Raw genomic sequence first — 20382 nt, 5'->3', positions numbered from 1 at the left:
GTCCCCCATCTTTCTTACTAGATGACTTGGGCCAAAACTTGAAGTCATTACTAGGATTTTTTTTACTCCTTATCTGGATAATGTCACTAAATCTTAGAGACACATACACACACACGTGTCTGTGGCAGAGAACAGAGACTGTCTCAATGTTACGTTAGTTGATGGTGCATAAATGAATCATTTTCAGAAATTCGCTAAGTAGAAATAAGTAAATACAACCCGAAATTTCTTTGCAGCTTCCCAATGAAATGTGATAGCTGCAGGGGGAAAGGATGAACCCGTGACAGGCAGAGAGGAGGGAGGATTTCTTTGGTCTTTCAACTAATTTGTCAGTGATGGTTCTCATCTGTTGCAGAAGCAAGGAAATCTTAGAGCCTCACTTGCTGAATGTACGTGTGCTTTCTTCTGCTGAGCTGCACCTCTTCTGGATTTCAGCCAGCATTTACAAACAGGCTGAGCTCCTTTAATTGAAGAAAATGAAACAGCATTCTGCTTATCGGAATCACACACAGCGTTGCTCCGATCCATGTACACTGGCCAAGCTGCCCGTGGCTTCAAGGCTGAACAAAAACCTCGGTCGGATGTAAAGGGACAAATGGAAAGGGGGAGAGAGGGAGAAGGAGGTCACAGCCTGGGCTTCACACTCTCAGACGTTCTCAGTCGTGCTGAGATTAGGAAGGAAATCTTGATTCATGGGCCTTCTGCTGGGCACCAGGTTAAGCCCGGCTGCTGTACCATTTGTGCCGGAGCCCCAGAAGCTCGGGGGCCGCCCGTGGGCCTGTGGGGCACCATTCCCAGCCCTGCAGTGCCCTCTAACGGGTTTGGGGGTCATTGAAGGAGCTCTTCCCCCTTCCACAGTCCTGGAGAATACAGATGTGGCCGTCTGGGGGACAGGTTGGATGTAAGCTGCTGCTAGTTCAGCACCTTCAGTGTTCCCTAGCACAACGCCGCGATCTAGCAGAGGTTTCATAGAGATTTTTAGCAGCGAGGGGTTCAGCGTGCCCCGCACCTGCAGGTGGTCGTGATCAAACTTCCAGATTCATGCACCAAATCACATTTTTTCCCCCAATTTCCTGCCTTTAATATTCTTGCATATTCATTAAGCAGAGGGGCGGTTAATGCTCTATGATGGTAGCTCTTGATGTATCCAAGGGAAGCTGGAAAAGGAAGGCTTTTAATGTATCTATTGAAATTTGAAGTCTTGTCGAGTATACTTCAGATCACGCTATCTTTTATGGTTATTATGCAAAAACATGTAAATACTTTTAAAGTCTTTTGTAAAAAGCTGAAACAATGATAATATGTGTCAAGCTGAGCATTCAGCTTGCAGGTGATTTGACCATAATTATTCAAAGAACCGAAGTTTCTCTTCTCTGCCTCTCTCTCTCTTTCCCTTTTGGCTTAATTAAACTTCCCAGATCATCGTGGCATATCAAAGAACGAGAGAATGATAAAATACCGTGGGCAACTTTTCACCTTTGGAAAAACTCTGTGTAAATATTTGACGCAGAGCACGGTACGACCTGTGTTTGTCCTCTTTAGTTCTTCAGGGGTTCTTTGAGAAAAGGGAAGGCTAAAAAACCTCCTTCCCCCCCTGCGCTGCCTGCCTGGGGATGCTTTGCCCTGGGGCTTCCCTCCACCAGCGGCCCGGCTCTAACGACGTTGTCTCTTTCTTGCAGTTGAGCACCCCGACAAAATGGCCAACGACCAAGGTACGGTGCCCTCAATCTGTCGCCTTCATTGCCGGCATCCCCGCCGCGCCGCCGCCTTTCACCTGGGCTGCACACCTGATGAGGCAGGCGCCGGCGCGCTAATTAATCTTGTTAATGAAGTTCTGCTCGGCTGAGGCTGCTGCTTTGATGGGGAAGATGTAAATTTTCGGGAGAGGAAATTGTTTTGTCTCTTTTCTGAAGGGCCAATTAAAATGTCAAGCTGCTTTGTATGAAATAAATTTTTAGTCTCTCTGCTGCACTTCTGAATAATTCACGTTAAATATAATTAAGCTCGGCATAATTCCCCGGCTCTTCTTGCACCCTTCCTTGGGTTGTAGATTAAAGTTCAGAAGCCTCATGGTGAGGAATCATAAATCATCTTTTCCCTCAAAACAGCAGCTCTCGTTTAATAATAGCAAAGTTTAGTCAACTTTTCAAGGCATTATCATTATGTTTTCCAAATATGAATGTGTCTGATTAGTCACAGCTCCTCTGCTCCTATCTCCTTTTCAGTACTTGGAACGCGTGTTGCTAGGATATTTTTCGTTTTTCACTCTAGACCTATTTATTCTTAAGTATTTCTTTCAATTATACCCAGAACATCATACATTTCTGTGACATCTTCTCAAGGAAACAGTCACGGAGACTTTGGGAGAACTCAGAGGTGGTGCTGGGAGGTGCGTGTGGTTCGAACTCTCACTTAACGCTCGTGTCAAAGGCAAAGCGAGAGGTCAGCCTCAAATCCTGGCTTTACTTACCAGCTGCCATCATACCCCACTTTAATGAATTGCATTAACTTGCAACATGGAAATTCCTGGTGGAAACGAGAGCATTATTTAGGGCTTCAACCTGGAACAACACCCATGGGAGTTACCCTATTTCTTCGCGAGGGTTTCAGCATGTATCAGGTACAACCTGCACTACTACAAGGCAGCACATCCCCACAGGCGAGACCCACTCTCAGCCAGTTTGGGAAATTCAGTGTCTAGTTTCAGCACATAATCTTCTCCATAAAGGCAGAAAGAAGTATCTAAATTATAAAATTAAAAGCTGGTTTTGCTCAGTGTGATTTATTGCACCACAGCACACACAAATTGAAAATGTCAGCTTTGAATAGATAAAAACTGCTTTTAAAAGGTAAATGTGTTCGGTTGCAAAGAAGCCTGAAAGTAAATTATCAATATATTTTTCTCGAATTTGCATTTAAAATAGATTCAGGCAGGTTCAGAAAATTCAGGTGAGGCTTCAGCACAAGGTATCACCTGGTAAAGCAGGACTGAAAGAGTGACAAGTTCATTTAAAAAAGAAAAATGGGGGAAAAAAGGAAGGCTAGATGGAAAATAGAGTTTGTTGTGTTTGTGTTAGTTCTTCCCTCTTTCATCTTATGTGTACTGCTGCATGACCACACCAGAGTGCTATTTAATGACCTTGTGGCACAACACATGGAGCATCTCCCATCGCAGCTGGTTGTGATTTTGAGAGGCAAAGCCTCTGGCAGGCAGCCTTTGAGCTCCTGGCTCTGCCCTCGCTGTCACAGCACCGTAGCTTTTTGTAGCTATTGTAGCACAACCACTCTTATATACATCTTCCATTATTGCTCTATACTTGCCCCAAATCTTCTGCCAATGAAACCGGTGTCAGTAAAAGCAATGCCTAGCTCCTGACTTTCTACTCGCTTCATTCCCTGTAATTCTGCAGAAAAGTCAGAGGTTTTTGGATGCTCAGCGTTCTACTTGTGGGTAGAAAAATACAGAAAACGTGGCAAAGCATTTTCCTGTTCCATAGAAGTGTGATCCTACCTCTGCCACGGGGATTAACAAAATCAGATTCTCTGCGGAGACACCTGCCTGTCCCTTCATGTTCTGTGGTGTAATTAATGGGGAGAAGTGAATAAGCATGGCAGGTTAACTCTGCATATGGCAAGTGAGCACATATTCCTTGAATGACTGCAGAGAAAGAGTTCTGGGCCATTTTCCTTTTGTGCCTCCTGCTCCTCTGTGGAAGCTGTGACCCTTGCGAGGGTTTCACAGCCTGCAGAAGGGTGCAGCCTGCAGAAGCTCCAGTTCATTGCTTTAAACATTTGGGAGAAGCTCTTTCTCTCCCAGCCAGCTGCTCAGAGTCTCAGCATCATGCTTAAAATATAACTATGATTTGTTATTCACTTGAAAATAATAAATTACATAGTGTCACGGTGGATAGATAAAGTAATGTTAAGACCTATTTCTGCATTTTTTAAAGATCATTTTGAGATACAAAATGATACACAGCATTCAGCTTGTAGGGTGGTTACTAAATGCATGCTGGATAGCTCGTGGTAGATTACAATAGCAAAATAGCTGTTATTCTGCTGCTTATAGATATTGCTCATATAGATACCTATCGGTATGAAAGCTACAATAGCTTTCTATAGTTGGGAAAGCAGTAGGATTAGCGGGGAGCAAAATTCAGATGACAGAAACTGCGCCCTGGGTGCTCGACCCCATCCACCTCCGGTCACCCTCCCCTCTCCCTGCAGCAAAGCCACCTCCCGGCCACATAAGTTACAAAAATAAAACCTTCTTGCTGGGTGTTTAGCTGACAGCAAGTGTGCACAGCACGAGTTAAACACGGTCAGTCCCTCTTGGTGTTACCTGAGCATAAATACTGCCTTTTGTCCGGGTAGGTGAACTACACCGCATTTTAGTTCTTTAAGGCTGTAGTATATAAGAAGGAATTCTCAGCCTTTTGCAGTTTGTTTCCTAGGCTCTTGATATCTAAATTCGGTTTCCACTTTTACGTGACCTCTGTGATGAAGTCTAATAAGAGAAAGTCCGAGACCCTCACTCGATCTGCAGGCAACTCTATTAAAGACAAGTCACCGGGGCCAGGTCTCACTGTAACTGTACTGCGAGCAGCGAGATAAACAAAGTCAAATTTCCTAAAAGCTCGTTTGCCTCAGAAATAATCAAAGCTAATTCTTTAATCATCCGAGGTCTGAAGCGACGCTCCCTGAAGTCAGCGATAGCCTTTTAAATTACTCCGTGCTTTGGACAAGGCCCTTGGGGGCCGCCTCTGCCACAAATGCAATTCTTATTGAGTGACACGAATTAACTCTGGTAGGTCATCCATCTCCAACGCCGGCACGTGGCTGTGAAGTTCAGGGAGAACAAAGCACTTCTGAGGCAGCAGAGCAGAGTTGGAGGCTGTGGGGCACATGAGGGGCTGTGGGCAAAAACCCCGGTGTTTCAGGGCACAAGGCAGTGCAGCCTCGAGGGGATGGGGCAGAGAGCACAATCTGGGGAGAACTTCGACAGTTTTTGGCCATCATAAGGGCAGCAGAAGTGGTAATATGGAAACAAGCATAAAATCACCATTTCAGATGCTCAAGAGAGAATTTTTGTCACAAACATTATTTATGTAGGAGAAGGCCGGCTGCTTTCTTAGGAGCTATTGTTGAGGCTTCCTGAAGTCTGTTTATGATTTTGATCTGGAATTTAGAGGCAAACTGGGCGAAGAATAGATTAATTCACTCTGTTTTATCTTGCCCCAGTTTTCATTTGATAAACCAATATTAAATTTAGTCCAAATTTTGTCAATATAGGACTTGTAGTAATGTGTGGCCATCAGAATTAGATCTGTGAAACAGCAAAAAGCTGATTTCTGCTGTTGGACCACAGCTGTTTTATAGCATCCCCTGGAAGTTTTGATAAAAGGAAACACACCCAATTTCGAACAAATATTTTTCATTATCTTAGGAAATTTCAGTACATTTTGATTGTTTTGTTGTTTTCCAAAAAATACTATTTTCGGTGAAATGGACCATTATAAACTATCCAGATAAATTGTGTATGGAATGGAATGTATGTATGGAATATAGACATTCGTTTTTTATGTATGACATCCCTCTTTTTAGACCCTAATCTGGAGATTTAAGATTGAGCTTCAGCACTTACTGCCATGACGAGGCCTGCAGGAGGTCTCCTGCTCCCCATGCCCGGAGCAGGGCCCATGGCCATACCAAGCTCCACAAAAAGTCCACAGAGAAGATCGTGCAAGGCAGTTGTGTTTCCAAATCCCAAGGAAATCTACGAATCTTCAGCTGTGCTTCCAAATCCCAAGGAAAATGGTGGCCTGCATTGTCGTGCACCCAGCCTGGAGACCTGTTGCAAGATTCCCAGGCAGTGCTGGCACTTCGGGGGATTTTGCCTCCCAAACAGGGACTGAAGGCCAGCTCCGTGGTGGCACACCTGCAGTTTTACACCTCGGTGCTCCTCATCTCATGAATAAACAGCACACTAATTGTTTCAGCTCTCAGAGCAAGGCAGTTTGAAGCGCAGCCCAGTCAAGCGTGGAATTTGGCTGTCTGCAGTTCAGCCTTCACCGTGCTGGACTAGGGCAGGCATGTTGCTCTTCACCTGCTCGAAACCTTCCTGTGCTCGGTGGTGGTGGGCTGGAAATTCTTAACGTGCATTTTTCGTGTGTATTCCTGTGTGCAAACATCTGCCAGTACATCTATAGCCTGATATCAGCCCCCAAAAAGCTGCGTTGTCTCACGCAGTGACAGCAGAAGGTGTTCGGTTTGCCTCTTTATTTCCTTTGACGGCCTCGGGCTTTTGGCTCTGAAGCTGTTTTGCAAACTCTGGGAGTAGCATTGGTGAAAGGATGAGCTATTCAGATCTTTTTCAAAGAGCTGCTTCCTAAACAAATAATGCAGCAGTCTGTAATGCTCTTTGCTACTAGGAGAAGCAATAAAAAGTTATCCCATTTATCAGAAGAACCTCTTCTGAGGAAAGAAAAAAAAAACACAAAAACTTTCTTAAGGTCAAAAACATGGAAAGCATCTGCAAGGAGGGATCTCAGAAGACACACTTGAAATTATAAGAAGGGTTATTCCTGCATAATGGTTGCGTTTCCTGCTATGCTGAGACATCGCTGAGACAGCTACCTCAGGAGGCACCTTGAAAAAGCAGAACTAGAAAGTTAAGAGGAAATGTGGTATCTGTTCATCTAATCGTGTGTTTCTGCCCAAACCCCAGGGTCCTTCCTAAAAGTCTGCCAGCTTATACATACATACTGAAAAGCAAACTTAAGAATATTTCTGCCTGCTTTGAGCTCCTCAGCTCTCACTAGCACAATGTGTTGTCTCCTTCATTACCTGGTGCTGGCTGTGGATGGGAAGAAAACAAGAAGACACAAATCCTTGTGCTCTGACTTGTTTAAATGATGAGGGAGGCAGAACTTCAGTGCCCAAAGATGAATGTCTCGAGGTCTGCCACTTAGTATGGTCAACAGGGGGAGACAGGTCCCTCAATGTCTACCAACCTGCCTATGCTACATGAGTATACCTGAAGTCTGCAAATAAAGAAGTTGATGAAGTAAAGCATGAAAAAAAGGCAATAGTTCTACACTATTATCCCAAGAGAATTTCTGGCCCCTTTCCAGGTGCTGGAGACCTGGGAGGATGAAGATCTGTTGTGGTCACAGACATCTTGGATTTTTTGCCTTGACAAGATCAAGTTGAAATGGTTATTGAATATAATGGTCGTGGAAAAAAGTACTTGCTTTTTCAGAAAAAAAAAATTAAAAAATTGAGTCATTGAAACATTTGAAAGACAGAAGGGAAATGGAGGAGTGAGAGATGAGAAAGAATATGTAGGATCAAATGGATTTAGGTTTTGGTTCCTCAGAACGCATGCCAAAACTCATTTTTAAAAAGTAGGAAAAGCAAGTTTGAAGATTGTTTAACCCCCAGGGAAAAGGCAGTTCTGGAAAAAGAAGCTCATTAGTCAAGATATTGCAGTGGTTTGTTCCAAAAGCTGGAATAACACGACGGAAAAAAGCTGGAAACTGGTGGAAGTCAAAGAGATAGTCCATGGACTGACCAAAAAAATAAAAAGAGAGATGTAGACATACCTGTTGAGTTATGCCCACCTTAGAAGTGTCTTTCTGGTTGGCCTGGAGGGTTTACATCTGAATTCAGTGGAACAGGACTTTTGAACTTGTCTTCTGTAAGATGGGAAGCCCTCTGGTGCCACGGAGAGTGACAGCAACGCTAAGCACAGAGCACGTTATTCCAAATAGTGGCTTAATAGCAGAACAAAGCTGAATTAACCTAAAATCAATCTTTAAAGAATTTTGGAAATGTTTCTAGCCCAAAAACCGCCTGGATATGCTCAATGAAGCCTAGTTGCAAGGTTGTGGGGTCTCCATTGTTGGTCCCCTCCCATGGCAGGGTCTTTGGGCCAGGATGCATCCATCCAGGACACCAATCACACCAAATGCTGCTTTTCCCCAGGAACATAGTCCTTAATTTCAGAAGAACCAGGAAAACTGAAATGGGCAGCTGTTTACGCAAATATTTATATGAAAAAAATGCAATGTATAATGCCTTGAAAAGTGCTCCTCTGCTAATTCAAAAAGTACTGAACTTTGAGTCAGGCATGCAGGTTAGTTTTTTAAAGTTCCCAATATCCAGACTGCATTTGTGAATGCGTTAAGTTCCCTCTAAGATCTTTCAGTGTGGGCTAAGTATCAAAAATAGCAATGTTTAGCAGTCTCCCGTCGAGGTACCCAGGTTCCTAAGCACAATATAACCCCGGTGTCACAACGCATTCACAGGTAGCAGCGTAGTACCGTGAATATGACTGCTGTGGAGTGTCATCGTGGTAAACAGAATTACTATATATCTTACATTTATCTCTATTTTGCCTGCTTTTACAGCTAAACATTTTGCAACCTTGTTTTCTCGGGATCAAGTTGTTGTAGCTGTGCAATTATGCTGATTGAAAAGATGATTACACTGAAGTCTCTTCTGATGATAATCATCTTACATTTATTTAGGGCCATTCATCACAAAATACTTGCCAAATTGGTAGACAAAGTTATGCACATCAATCCCTTCACGGCCCACAGAAACACGAGTACCTCTGGAGAGGAATGTGACAGTTGTTTAACAGTACACAGCAGCAACAAACAACTGCAGGAAAGTGAGGAAATTGTTTTTTTTTTTGGCTGAATCTGCCAAGGGATCGGATGGAGATGGTGGTCGTTGGAAGGAGAAGTTACCAGGAATAATCCCCTGCTCTGCACTGAGTTTTCCAAAGGTTTTCTTTGTCCCTTCTCCAACCAAAGGTGCTGTTTGGCTGCCATGGGGGATGGCAGAGCCCAGGGGTGTTACGGATCCAGCAGCCTCTGCCCAGCCCAGATCTCTTCTCCCTGAGCCACCAGCCCAGCAGAGCATTGCTCTCATCACACCATGGGAGGGCTCAGGCTATATTAATTTAAAAGAAACAAACAAAAAAAAGCTTTGGAGAGGTGAAATGGCCACTTTAGTGCTTTGCTTTAGTGCAGCTTGCCCATACCAAGAGCATGCTGTTGGCTTTTACCCCAAACCAGAGCTCTTTTCCTTCTGCCATGGGCTTTGTCTCCTCGCTCCCATACCAGAAGGACTTGGTAGGACTTTACCACCCTCTGCAATTCTCCTGTCAGATGTGAGGAAGCAGAGATGCTGCCCTTGGCAGACCAATCATGGCTATTTCACCCAAAGCTGGTAAACGGGACAAAACTAAGCAGGTGAAAAGACAAACACCCCAAATTTTACTACATTAATTTGGAGTGCAACTATTCCCTCAGCAGCCAAAACATTTTTAGAATAATAATCATATTCCCTCGTTCTTTTTTTTTAATCTTCAGAGTTAGAAAATAGGCAATTTTGAGAAACAGGAACGGTGAAACAGCTGTCGAGTTACATTTCCATCATTTTTTCCATCAACAGGTCGTCACGGCGATGGCTCCTACTGGTCGGTGGACACCAACCTGATAGACAGAAGCAGCCTGAACGGTAAATGCAGGCTCCCCCCGATGACATTTTATATTCTTGCATTTCCATTTCATCTTTCTGGAAAATAGCATTTCTTTATTAATTAGTTCTGCCTTAAGATAGGAAGAAACAAGGGTAAACCCCGTGGATTAACGCAAATTAACTGGACCTGATCATTGCCAGCTGTAGATGCTAAATCAATGACTTTACATTCCCGAGCCCACCTCCAGTACCTAACAAAGCCTTGTCACCTCCCGATGTTGAATGAAACAACAGGCACGATTCCCTGAAATGCGGTACCAAGTGAGGTTCCAAATACAAAATAATTAGGAGGCACACAGCTGATTAACTCAGACTGATTATTTTCCTCAGCCAAGACAAGGAAGGAATGCTAAGTTTCCTTACCTTCTCCTGTCCTAGTTTGCTGCAGCCAGTTTAGCCCTGTTAGGGCTTAGCTCCTGCTCTTCCTAATATGTATAAAATATAAAATACTTCATCATAATTATAGGAAAAGGGACTTTAGAGACCTCAAGAGAACTTCCAGGACCTGCAGTAAAGGGCAGGGAAAGAAGATTTGGTTGTTTTTCTTGATATTCACTGTGTTATTTTATGTGATGTATTCTTTCAATGCCTTTTAGTCAGCATGGAAATGAAAAAGAAAGGAAAAGCTTTGGGATTTCTGTACTAGGCCCTTGCAATGCCAAAAAGATGCCACTTGCGGCAGCTTGTCAGATACAATTGCCTGAAAAAAAGCCATGAGAAAAGGCAAACGACTGCAATAACTTAATTAGTTAAGTAAAGCAAGGACGTTAGGGCAGAAAGCGAAGGCAGAATATTACAATTAAATTACGTCTATCACTATCCAAAGCTGTTATTTGGGAAGATTTGCCTTTTTTTGCCTTTCCCATTCAGCTGTACTAAAGGCAAAATGAACCCCCGCCCCCCCCACTTCGTTTAGCCTGTACGTGGGAGGCTGTGGGCATGACGCCATCAGGCAACTCCCAAGTTACTTTTCTTGTGAAATCCTTGACGTGCAGTGGCACGGCTCTTGCCTTTGCATCCCCTTGCACCGCTCCCGGTGAAGATTTAGGTTCTTTAGCTTAAGTGGGAAGGCTTTGGGGGATTTGTGAGGTTGTAGTCTTACAGAGTGCCTACAATACCCCCTCAGCAGGCAGAGCAGAAGCATCCCATCACTGTTCTGTGTGGGTGTCCGTAACAGATGACCCTGTCAATAGAGACACAAAAATCCAAAATTATTATAAAAGCATAAAATGTGCTATTCCCTACATAACGGGGAAAAATTGTCAGAAGCAAGGGAGCTGTGCTTGAAGTCAGTTTGACCGGGGTTTGATGCCAGAAATGGGGGCATCTTCAGTCCCAGGCTTGCAGCTATTGAAACCAAAGGAGATAAAATGATAATAATAGCTGATAATAGCAAAAATGAGCTGATAGTAGCAAAAATGAGCTGATAGTAGCAGAAATGAGCTGCACATTATTGACTCCCAACACCAGGTTCTTAATACCCAGGAAGTGCTTCCTTAAGCCGTGGACGATTTGTTCCAAAAGCTGGACGATTTAAGTCGTGATTCCTTAAATATTTTCCTTTTTGCTGCACCACTGAAATGCAGTGAGATGTAAATCTCACCTCTTCATGGCACCCTTCTGCACCCTCCATCTGCTTTTTAGGACGATTTGGTGCCACCCAAAAGGCTTCACATCTTGTTGTGTCTTACGGGTGACTCCTAAAGAGGGAGAGGAATAAATCCACCTCTAACCACCCGCCGTTGTCCGTGTCCTTTCAGAGCCCCCCATCGGGCAGATGCACCCTCCCCACGGCAGCGTGACGCCCCAGAAGAACAGCAACCTCCTCGTCATCATCGTCGTCACCGTCGGCGTCATCACCGTGGTGGTGGTGGTGGTGGTGGCCGTCATCTGCACCAGGCGCTCCTCGGCACAGCAGAGAAAGTAGGTTCGCAAATCTCAGGGCAGAAGGAGAAGGCGGTTACACCCGTTTTGCTTCAAAGTAGTTGCAGGAGATGATGTTCGTGTAGAGGAGAGGGGGAGTTTGGGACCAAAGGGCGTTTTTGAGATGGATCTTTTGTAGTTCTTGGAGGTATGGGCTTGGGAAAGCTGCAGATCACTCATGAGTGGAGAATATTCCCTGCCCCCAGGTTGCTTGGTTGAAGAATAAGCACCCCTGCTGCGGTCGGCCTGGAGAAATCAGCCTGCCAGGCACATCCCCCTGTTGTTTATATTGCCAGGTATCATTCAGACGCGGGAAAGAATCAATCCCATTGATTTAAAGGGGAAAAAAAAAGTGTTTGTCTGTGCCTGGTGATGCTATCAGACTTTCTGGCTCCGCAGCTCCGCACCTGCACGGCTGAGGACCACAGACAGTCCTGCTCACTGGCTAACCTCTGGGAGGATGCTCTCCTCCCCAGACAGGCTGCCGCCAAAAAACTTCCAGGAAAATGCAATAAACAACTGCTTCTCGAGATAATTCTTAAATACTTGAGAAAAAATAAACAAATAGAAAATTACGGGGAAAAATCTTGAGGATTCTTCTAAAATGCTATAAAAGGGCCACAGCATAAAACACAAAGGTGGTTTTTTTTTAGTTTTTATGAGAAATTGGAGGTGGAGTGAGTGGCTTTGAAACAGAGCTGGGTTCGGTACATTGAATTTATTGAGAATTATTCAGCAAAAAGGTTCATGATTCTACTAAAGGGCCCTCGCTTCTAGGAGGGCTCGGGCAGCTGAATGCCGAGCTGATTCTGAAATTGGCTTCTGTTGTGAATTTTAACACCTGGAAATCAGGCCATCGTTCGAAGGCAATGGAAATGCATCTGTGGAGTGGCGTTCGCCGAATCCAGGCTAAAGCGCTCCTGAGTTTCTTAAAAGGAGAAGGGAGACAAACAAATAGAAAGGTCCAGCATCAAAACTTACATGCCCAGGTCTGAATGAATCAGCCTCCACCTCCTTGGTAGCCCCATGGGAGGAACAGGAGTGTTCAGAGATTTATTTGAAGATACCAGAAGACTTTCCATCATTTATTCCTCTCCGTTAATTAAAAAAATAGGAAGCTGGCAGATTTGTATTTGCTGTGTAACTTCGGAACATCTCCAGGTGTGAACGGGCAGGTGGATCTGACCCAGGAGACCCTACGCCAGCCGTTCCTGAACGGAAAAGGAGGAAAAAAGGAGTGCAATAAATGTGAAACGATGGATCTTAAATTTAGAGCAACAGGAAAAAAAAAAAAAATGAGCTTCAGAAGAGAGTTTGTTGGTGCGAATTTGTTCCTGACCTGCCTGGAGAGCTGCATCCTGTGACACCCAGAGTTTAGACAGCAGCTTTTCTTGGCAGCTGGTTCTTATAAAATCACCGGCGAGCCGCTGAACGAAAGGACTGCCGTGCGGGGCAAGGCCAAGTCCTGTTGGATAACGCAGTGCTTCCCCAGAGCAAAAACGTGCAGGTGATGGAATAATCTCCCGTAAGCCTTCGGTGGGAGAAAGTCGTCTTTCTGCCGTTAATTAAAACTTGGCTGAACAAAGCACAATAAAGCATATTAAGCACAATAAAACAACTTGCTAACGGCCCTAGGTGGCTTAGCATGTGTTTTGTGTCTCTGCCACCAGGGGAAGAATGAAACATACAGCAACCCTGCGGCAATTTGACACGGGGGAAAACCTGGGGAGGAAAAACCGGGTAAAGATGCAGGTGCAATAACTTAGTTGTGCGTAAGGGCTCCTGAAGTAACTGAGATCCATCCCTTCACCGTAATTACGTCCTCCCCTGCTCGTGTGTCTGCTGATGTGGTTCTTTGGAGGGTGGGCAACGGGGCCACCCGTCACCTGTCCCCAAATACCCTCCTGGTCTGGGCAGGGCTGGTCACAGTTCACGGTTGAATCTTGAAGGACGATGTCACTTCATGCGACGTGCTCTCAAACTGCAGTACCTGCTTCCCCCAGGAAGTTTTTTAAGGCTTTATGAGATGGGAAACGTGTCTAACACATCACAGCAATTAGCCTAGGGACCGGTACCATTAGGTTATGGCGCAGGAGAAATGATGAGGGTGGACATCTCGTCTGAGCCCGGCCTGTAGTGCGTACTGAAACAATTGAACATGAAATGCGGTCTTGAACAAGTGCCCAACCAATTAGTAGAGTGGGCAGGGATCAACATAAAAAGAGATGACAAAAAATAAGCCAAGACTGGTTTGAACCCCGTAGAACTAACGTGGATGGGCCAGCACATGCTTGGGAAGCCATTAAGCGAAGTGTCATCACCCTGAAGTTAAAAGGGATTGAGTTGGCAGCCCCTGAAGAGCCTGGGTTTGTTCCCCTGGGACGTGGGTCCTGCTCGCAGCGGTGGCACGGGGTGGGATCCTAATGGGGACAGAGGGCGATGGAGCCAGGTCATCAGAAAAACAGGGACCGGTCTGAGGTTTTCAAGCCTCCTGGCAGGAAATAAAGAGGCCAAAATGAAATGATGTTTCACTTGAAAACAGTGGGGGAGGTTTAGTGGAGAAAGAACTGTTTTGTATTCCCGATTTGTTGATGCGTTGCTTTTCTTTCTTCCTTTTTTCTTTTTTTAATAGGATTTTTACACCAGTTGACTTTCCTTTAATACAGCCCGAAAGGCAAAAGACAGCCAACTTAGAGCAGTTACGGCGCCAGCAGGGCAAACGAGGTGAATTGGAAAAGGCCTCGCTGGGCTTCCTTTAGATGCATTTGTCTGTAGCTGCGGGGGGATGGAAACCCTGCCTACTGCACATGGTCCCGTAATTGGCCCGAATCAGACACTAAAAGCTGTTCGCCTGCAGGGGTCCAAACATCCCAACCCGAAGGGCTGATGCTAATGAGTTGTCGGCCGTGCTGCCGCTGATGGCTGGCCTCATCCGCGCCGCTCCCGGGGCGGTCCTGAGCCCTGCTGAGCCGCCTGCTCGGGGCTGCTCCGTGCCCGCTGCTCGTTTCAAGAGCAGTTCAGGAGAGTTAAGCTCGGTTTTGATTTGAGAACGGTTAATTTCAGCCTATTTCTAAATTCATTTTTCGCTTTATTTCTGAGAGGCTCAGATAGGGAAGGTCCTAAACTGTTAAGAATTAAACTAGGCGGAGTTGTTGTAAACTTAACTTTTTTTCTCTGACATTACTTACAAAATGAAGAGCGATCTCACTCCATATTATTGGAAAATTGCCCTTTTTAATGTATATATTGTCACTTTTAGCTGTGTGAGCGTGCTGTGCAACGCCTGAGTCCCTGCCCAGGCATTGCTGTGCTGGAGCCTATGGAAACAGACCACTAGAAAGAGTTTTCCCTGCAGCGAGTTTATTTATTTTGAAAGCAGAGCTTAAGTTCTGCTGCCATCATTCTAAACTGCATGAGCACGGTGTATATTCGAAGGGCAGAACCGATCTCTATTTTTACATCTGTCCTTAGGAGAGAAGCGGGTATCGTTCTGGTGTGCGAGCTGGGCGCATTTCACGTTGTGAAATAATGGAGCAGCAACAGAAACGCTGCCACCCGAGATCACGTTTTCAGCTCCAGGCTCCTCGAAAATGGGGAATGGGACTAAATTTGAATCCCACCGTAAACCTTAAACTTCCAAAGCGTCGGTTTCTGGTGGTTTTCAGCTGAGGTTTGAATCCGATGCGGATGTCTCCATCACTGCAAGGTTTCTGCCTCCCCCCCCCGGAACTGGGGGTTGGATGCATTTTCAGCTGAACCACAACTTTTCGCATTGCACAAACAAAACCTTCCCGGGGATGATTTATTTTCATTTGTTATCGATGACCTTTTCATCTGCGGTCCTGGCTCCGATTCAGTTTGCTGCTCGTGGGCTGTCAGAGCATCAATAATCAAAAAAAAAAACGACGACGATGCAAGCCGAGCTAGCTCATTGCCTGTATTTTTACATGATATCATTGCCGTAGCGCTTTTGTAGTTAGGGTTGGAATGACACATCCATTACAACCCCCTATTTACTGTAGTGCACAAAAATTAGTTCGGGGCTGAATTTTCCCTTGTCTGGCTCCAGCCTGGAGAAATGAATTACCTTCCATCGAAAGGGACAAAGAAGTGGCTGTATCCTGAAGTGAAGAAAGCACTTCTGTATGGAGAAGCAAAATTAAAGGCTCTTTTTTTTTGAATGACATTGAAATAACTTTACTTTTTAATTTCAAGCTGGACGTACGTTAAGGTTTGAAGGAAGAGGCTTGTAATTATTCTTGCAGGTGTTAATCAGGATGCCACTAGGATCTGTCCAAGCGGGTACTAACGAGCTGTCCTTCTCCCGCGGGGGCAAAGTGCAACGTTCCCTCCTTGTTCTGCCCAACGCTGTCATTTTAAATAATTACCTTTTGGCAATTAGAAAATAACAGGCTGAGCACGAAAGGTAATTACGGCCAGGGACCAAGAGGCTGGTTTCGGAGGGCTGTAAACAAAAATCTCCTTGCTCGGGTCCTTGGGAGCTTGACCTGAGCAAGGTCTGCTCCTCGGGGTGGCTGTTGAGGTCTGGGATATTCCTGCTGAAGCCAAAATATCATTGCTAGGGGTCCTGGGGACGGGGCAAAACCGTGCCCTTGGCCTCATTTACATCGCAGGACGTGTTCAACCCTTGTCTTGAAGGCAAAGCCCTTTTTTTTATGCAGGTAGTTGTTCTGCCTACCTATTGCTTTCTAGACCAGGCCGAGACAATTGAGCAAAGAATAGAAATCGATTCAAACAACTGGAGCTTCATGAAGTCGAAAAGCTCCTCGAGGTTTTTTTTTTCTGGCAGGATAACCCCCACGTCACCTCTCTCAGTAGTGCCTGGAGCTTGGTGTAGGAGAAGCAGTTATGTGAGCACGGTAAGGTTTTCTCTACAGCTGTGAGGAAGATGTTGTGCTCCGTGTTTGAGGAGCCTAGCTGCTGAGGCCCAGGCCCTTCCCATGGAGAAAATTCCAGCTTTTCCCTCTTTTTCACCCTCTCTCACCTCTCTGCCGAACACGTGCTGTCCGTGAGCACTTGGTGCCTCGTGCAGGGGACTTGGCAAGTGGCCACGTGGGGACTTCCATGTCACCTACACCTTTGAAGGCCACATCTAGAGGGCTTCTCTAGGAGATGCCCACGAGCAGAGATCACTCGGTGATCTATCCTCGTGGTCTTACAAAGAGGAAAAACGTCTTTACGTGACCTTTTTTGTTTTCCTTTGCTGCAGGAAACGTGCGACCCACAGCGCCAGCAAAAGGAAGGGCAGCCAGAAGGACCTGAGGCCCCCGGATCTGTGGATCCACCACGAGGAGATGGAAATGAAGAACATGGAGAAGCCGACGGGCTCCGACCCCCCGGGCAGGGACTCGCCCATGCAGAGCTGCCAGGACATCACCCCCAGCAGCCACAGCCAGCCCGAAACGCAGCTGGGCAGCAAGAGCACCCCGCAGCCTGGTGAGGAGCACCCACAAGGAATAGATTGATTTTCGCTTGCTTTCTAGATCTGGGGCATTTACACTCCACATACTTACATCCCACTGCTGTGGGTGCCAGAAGAGATGGTCCTTACATAAAAGAAAATAAAAGAGAATAGAGAAAAAAAGGATAGAAGCTGCCTCTTGTGCATGGAGGGCTTCCAGTGTTGTGCAAGCAGAGCATTCCGTAGCATTCAAACCCATTGACAGGTGGGAAAACATCACCACAATCTCATATTTTAAATGGTGTCTGAGGTTTTAAACCCACCAGTGTCAAACAGTCACCGTCACTTTAGCAGCTGAGAATGCTTCTGTAAGAAATCAAACAAAAGGAAACCTGATAGAGGCTGTGAAAAATTCTTTTAGTTTTTCTAGCCATGGATGATGTTTGCAGAAAACCTTTTTTTTATATATATATTTCTACACTTTTTCTTTTTTTAAATCCTGAAACATTCAACTGGAAGCCGACCGTAGTTCATTTGGATCCTAGGAAACACGGAGGGGAAAAAAAGTGAGGGAGCAAAAGAAACGAGAAACGGAGCAGAGGGAGAACACGATCACGAAGAAGGTCAGCAACATGCCCAGGAGCAGAGCTTGGGGCAGCAAGGCTGCGACAGCTTCCAGGTGTGAGGAAGGCCATTCTCTAAGAAATACCTGGTTTCGGTGAAGTTTTGACATTCTGCTCGGGGCTTTCTGTTTATCAAGATAATTGTGACACCGATTTGTATTGTTTTTAATGTAGAGGTCCTTTTTATTTCAGACGCTGGAAAAAACATAACCAGGAGTTTCTCTCTGCCTAGCCAGACACTGCTGTTGTTCAGGAGACCTGACCCAGGGCCCAGAAAGATCAATTTGAGAACGCCACTGATAGTAGTGGGCTTAAAATTGAGTGGTAGGAAGTCAGCACGGCGTGTGAACAAGTTAATGACAAAGGCCGGGCGAGATATTTTACGTGTAAACACCTTGGACCATAAATAAATGTTTTTATGTCACTTCCCAAAGCAATACACAGCTCAACAAGGCAGCCCCTGGCTTTTCACCAGCAATTAGGTCCCCGAATGGCCATCGAGAGCAGACTCAGCATTTCAGCCCTGAAATGTAGAGAAGAGTCATTGGGGAAAAAAGAAAATAAGCTTTTTTTTTGTGCAGATCTTTTGTTTGTTTCTTTTTAGGACCATGTTTTTACTTGGGAACATCAGCACCGAGTAGTTGGGGCGGGTATTAAGCTTCCCGGTGTGACAGTAATAAATGGATTTCACCCATGGTTTATTCACATCGCAGAAGTGGAATCAGAGAATCACAGAACATTAAGTAACATTAATATAAGGCTCATGTGAGACAAGGTGTGCAGTGAGAAATACAGCTTTTATTTCGCCGCAAATTACTCCTCTGCGCATCCAGTTCCCGGCACATTTTCTCCCCGACAAGTATATTCTCTAGCATCTTTGGGCGCTTCGAGTAGCCTATGTTAACGTGGCTAAGTTAGAGCATCCATATTTCAACACGTAAGCGGAGTGTCTGAATGACACGGGCGCGCGGAGCCGCTTTTGAATTCGATGAGACGTAGGCAGCGATGCCCCACGGGGCAGCGGGTCTCAGCTCGCTGATCTAGATAGATGCGCTAGCATCTGATTATCTAGGCACGATATTCACCTCGTTTGCCCTGAGAGCACTCCAACTGCTCCGTGCCATCGTTGCCTGGGCTCCAGCGACCGTGGCAAGGAAAAGCTCTGCCTGGATTTTGCTGCGACCGGAGAAATCGAGATGCAGAGGCTGGAAGAGCCACCAAACGTCCCAGGGTCTGGACTGTGGGCAACCAGGACGTGGGGCTTGGTGGCACGTCACAACAGGCGTCGTTTTCATCCTTTAGATGTGTTTCAAGGACCAATTCTTGGCTGCTGAGATTTGTATGTCCCCGATTTATTGCGTCCTACTTCTCTATTTCAGATCGTGATACTTGAATTTTAAGGCAAGTTTACAACAGGGAAGTTGCAAGAAAAAAAGTCATGTTTTTTTCATGAAGTGAATATGGATGATTTCCAAGGCAAAGGGAAATTAAATCATGGAGGGGCTGGAAAAGGAGAAATGATATCTTAATTCCTTGACAGCAAGATGCAAACAGTAATTTTGTTCGGAAAAGGCAGCCCAAATACTCCGTGTGGCTCTTTGCAGGTGGTGATATTTAACGATTGGCCGAAATAACAGAATTCTAAAAAAAATATCCAGTGATCTCACTGCTGGGAACGAGGTGAAGACATTGGTTTGTCAGATTTTCAAGTAATCTCGTTTTGTTTTTTTTCCCAGCTGCTGAGACAGAAGATGTTGGCAGCAGCATGTCCACCTTAGAGCGCTCGCTCGCCGCCCGCAGAGCCACCCGCGCCAAGCTCATGATCCCGATGGATTCCCAACCCACCAACCCTCGTGAGTACCGGTGCCTTCCCCTGGCCCCCTCCTGCAAGCCCTGCTCGCCCATCTGAACATCTTATAAAAGCTGTCGAATACGATCTAGCCACACCTCACAAGTAAAATAGCCTTAACCACGTTTTCTCCACCTACAAAAATAAAAATCCCGCGGGCGCTTCACAGTGGCAAAACTGGAGGAAATTCAGAAATCGGGCATCTGCTCGACTCAGCGCTGGCTAAGCCCGAAGAATCCTTGCTTCTATTTTTACCAGGTGGCTAGTGGTGGATAAATCCCTCTGCCTCCCTTGAAAAGAAGTAGGAGCAAGAGTTCAAGCTGGCAGAGCAGAAGGCTTTGCAAAGCACTGATGCAAAGTGCGGTATTATTATCCGTACTTCAAAGCAGCTGGACATTAGCACAGTTGCTCTGATATTTCCTTTTGTCTGTAGGAGTTGGCCACAACACCGCGTGCTTTTCTCCCATTTAGTGACTCTCTTATAAAGCAGAATTTTTAACAGGCATTGCATTTTGGTGACCAGTGTATCATTGAATGAACGTCATAGATAAAATGATTTTTATTTCAAAGCAGCAAAGGACATGGGAGAGGCAGGAAGGCTGGAGAGCGCTAGAAGGCTTGTCCCATCCTTATTAAAACATCCAAAGTGACCTTGCTTCACTTCTGAACAAAGGAGAGGAGTAAGTGAGACCCCCAGGCACCAGAGAGGACGAGCCTCTGGCCTCCACCTTTCCTCTGAGCAGCCCTGAGGTCCAGCTCGTGGCAGCTCTGGGAGTTATCTCCCGGGTTTTAGCTAGAAGTTCCACCTTTGACCTCAGAAAATACATCCAATTAAAGATATCTGGAAATTGGCGTATCCGCGTTAATAACCGGAGCTGGGAAAAACGAACACGCGTTGCCAGAAATCCATTTAATCACAAAATTCCTTTCTAGCTCCGCTGGTTGAATGTAAATGCCTAGCTGCAGGTGCTCAGGAAGAGCACATCACAAATTATACGGTTAAAAAAATACAA

The 20382-nt window shown here is 45.5% G+C and overlaps 1 protein-coding gene across 1 annotated transcript in view; it reads left to right on the top strand.

Moving 5' to 3' along the window:
* DCC (DCC netrin 1 receptor) overlaps positions 1-20382 on the top strand; it is a 309874-nt gene that overhangs the window by 269658 nt on the left and 19834 nt on the right. The window contains exons 21-25 of the mRNA XM_035310456.1: positions 1680-1712; positions 9466-9531; positions 11313-11475; positions 16706-16932; positions 19257-19373. Coding sequence (XP_035166347.1) covers positions 1680-1712; positions 9466-9531; positions 11313-11475; positions 16706-16932; positions 19257-19373 — 606 coding nt within the window. The remainder of the gene's footprint in view (positions 1-1679; positions 1713-9465; positions 9532-11312; positions 11476-16705; positions 16933-19256; positions 19374-20382) is intronic.

This window comes from Oxyura jamaicensis, chromosome Z (genome assembly GCF_011077185.1).
Source record: "Oxyura jamaicensis isolate SHBP4307 breed ruddy duck chromosome Z, BPBGC_Ojam_1.0, whole genome shotgun sequence".
NCBI classification, from domain to species: domain Eukaryota; kingdom Metazoa; phylum Chordata; class Aves; order Anseriformes; family Anatidae; genus Oxyura; species Oxyura jamaicensis.
This window is presented reverse-complemented; position numbering and strand designations above follow the sequence as displayed.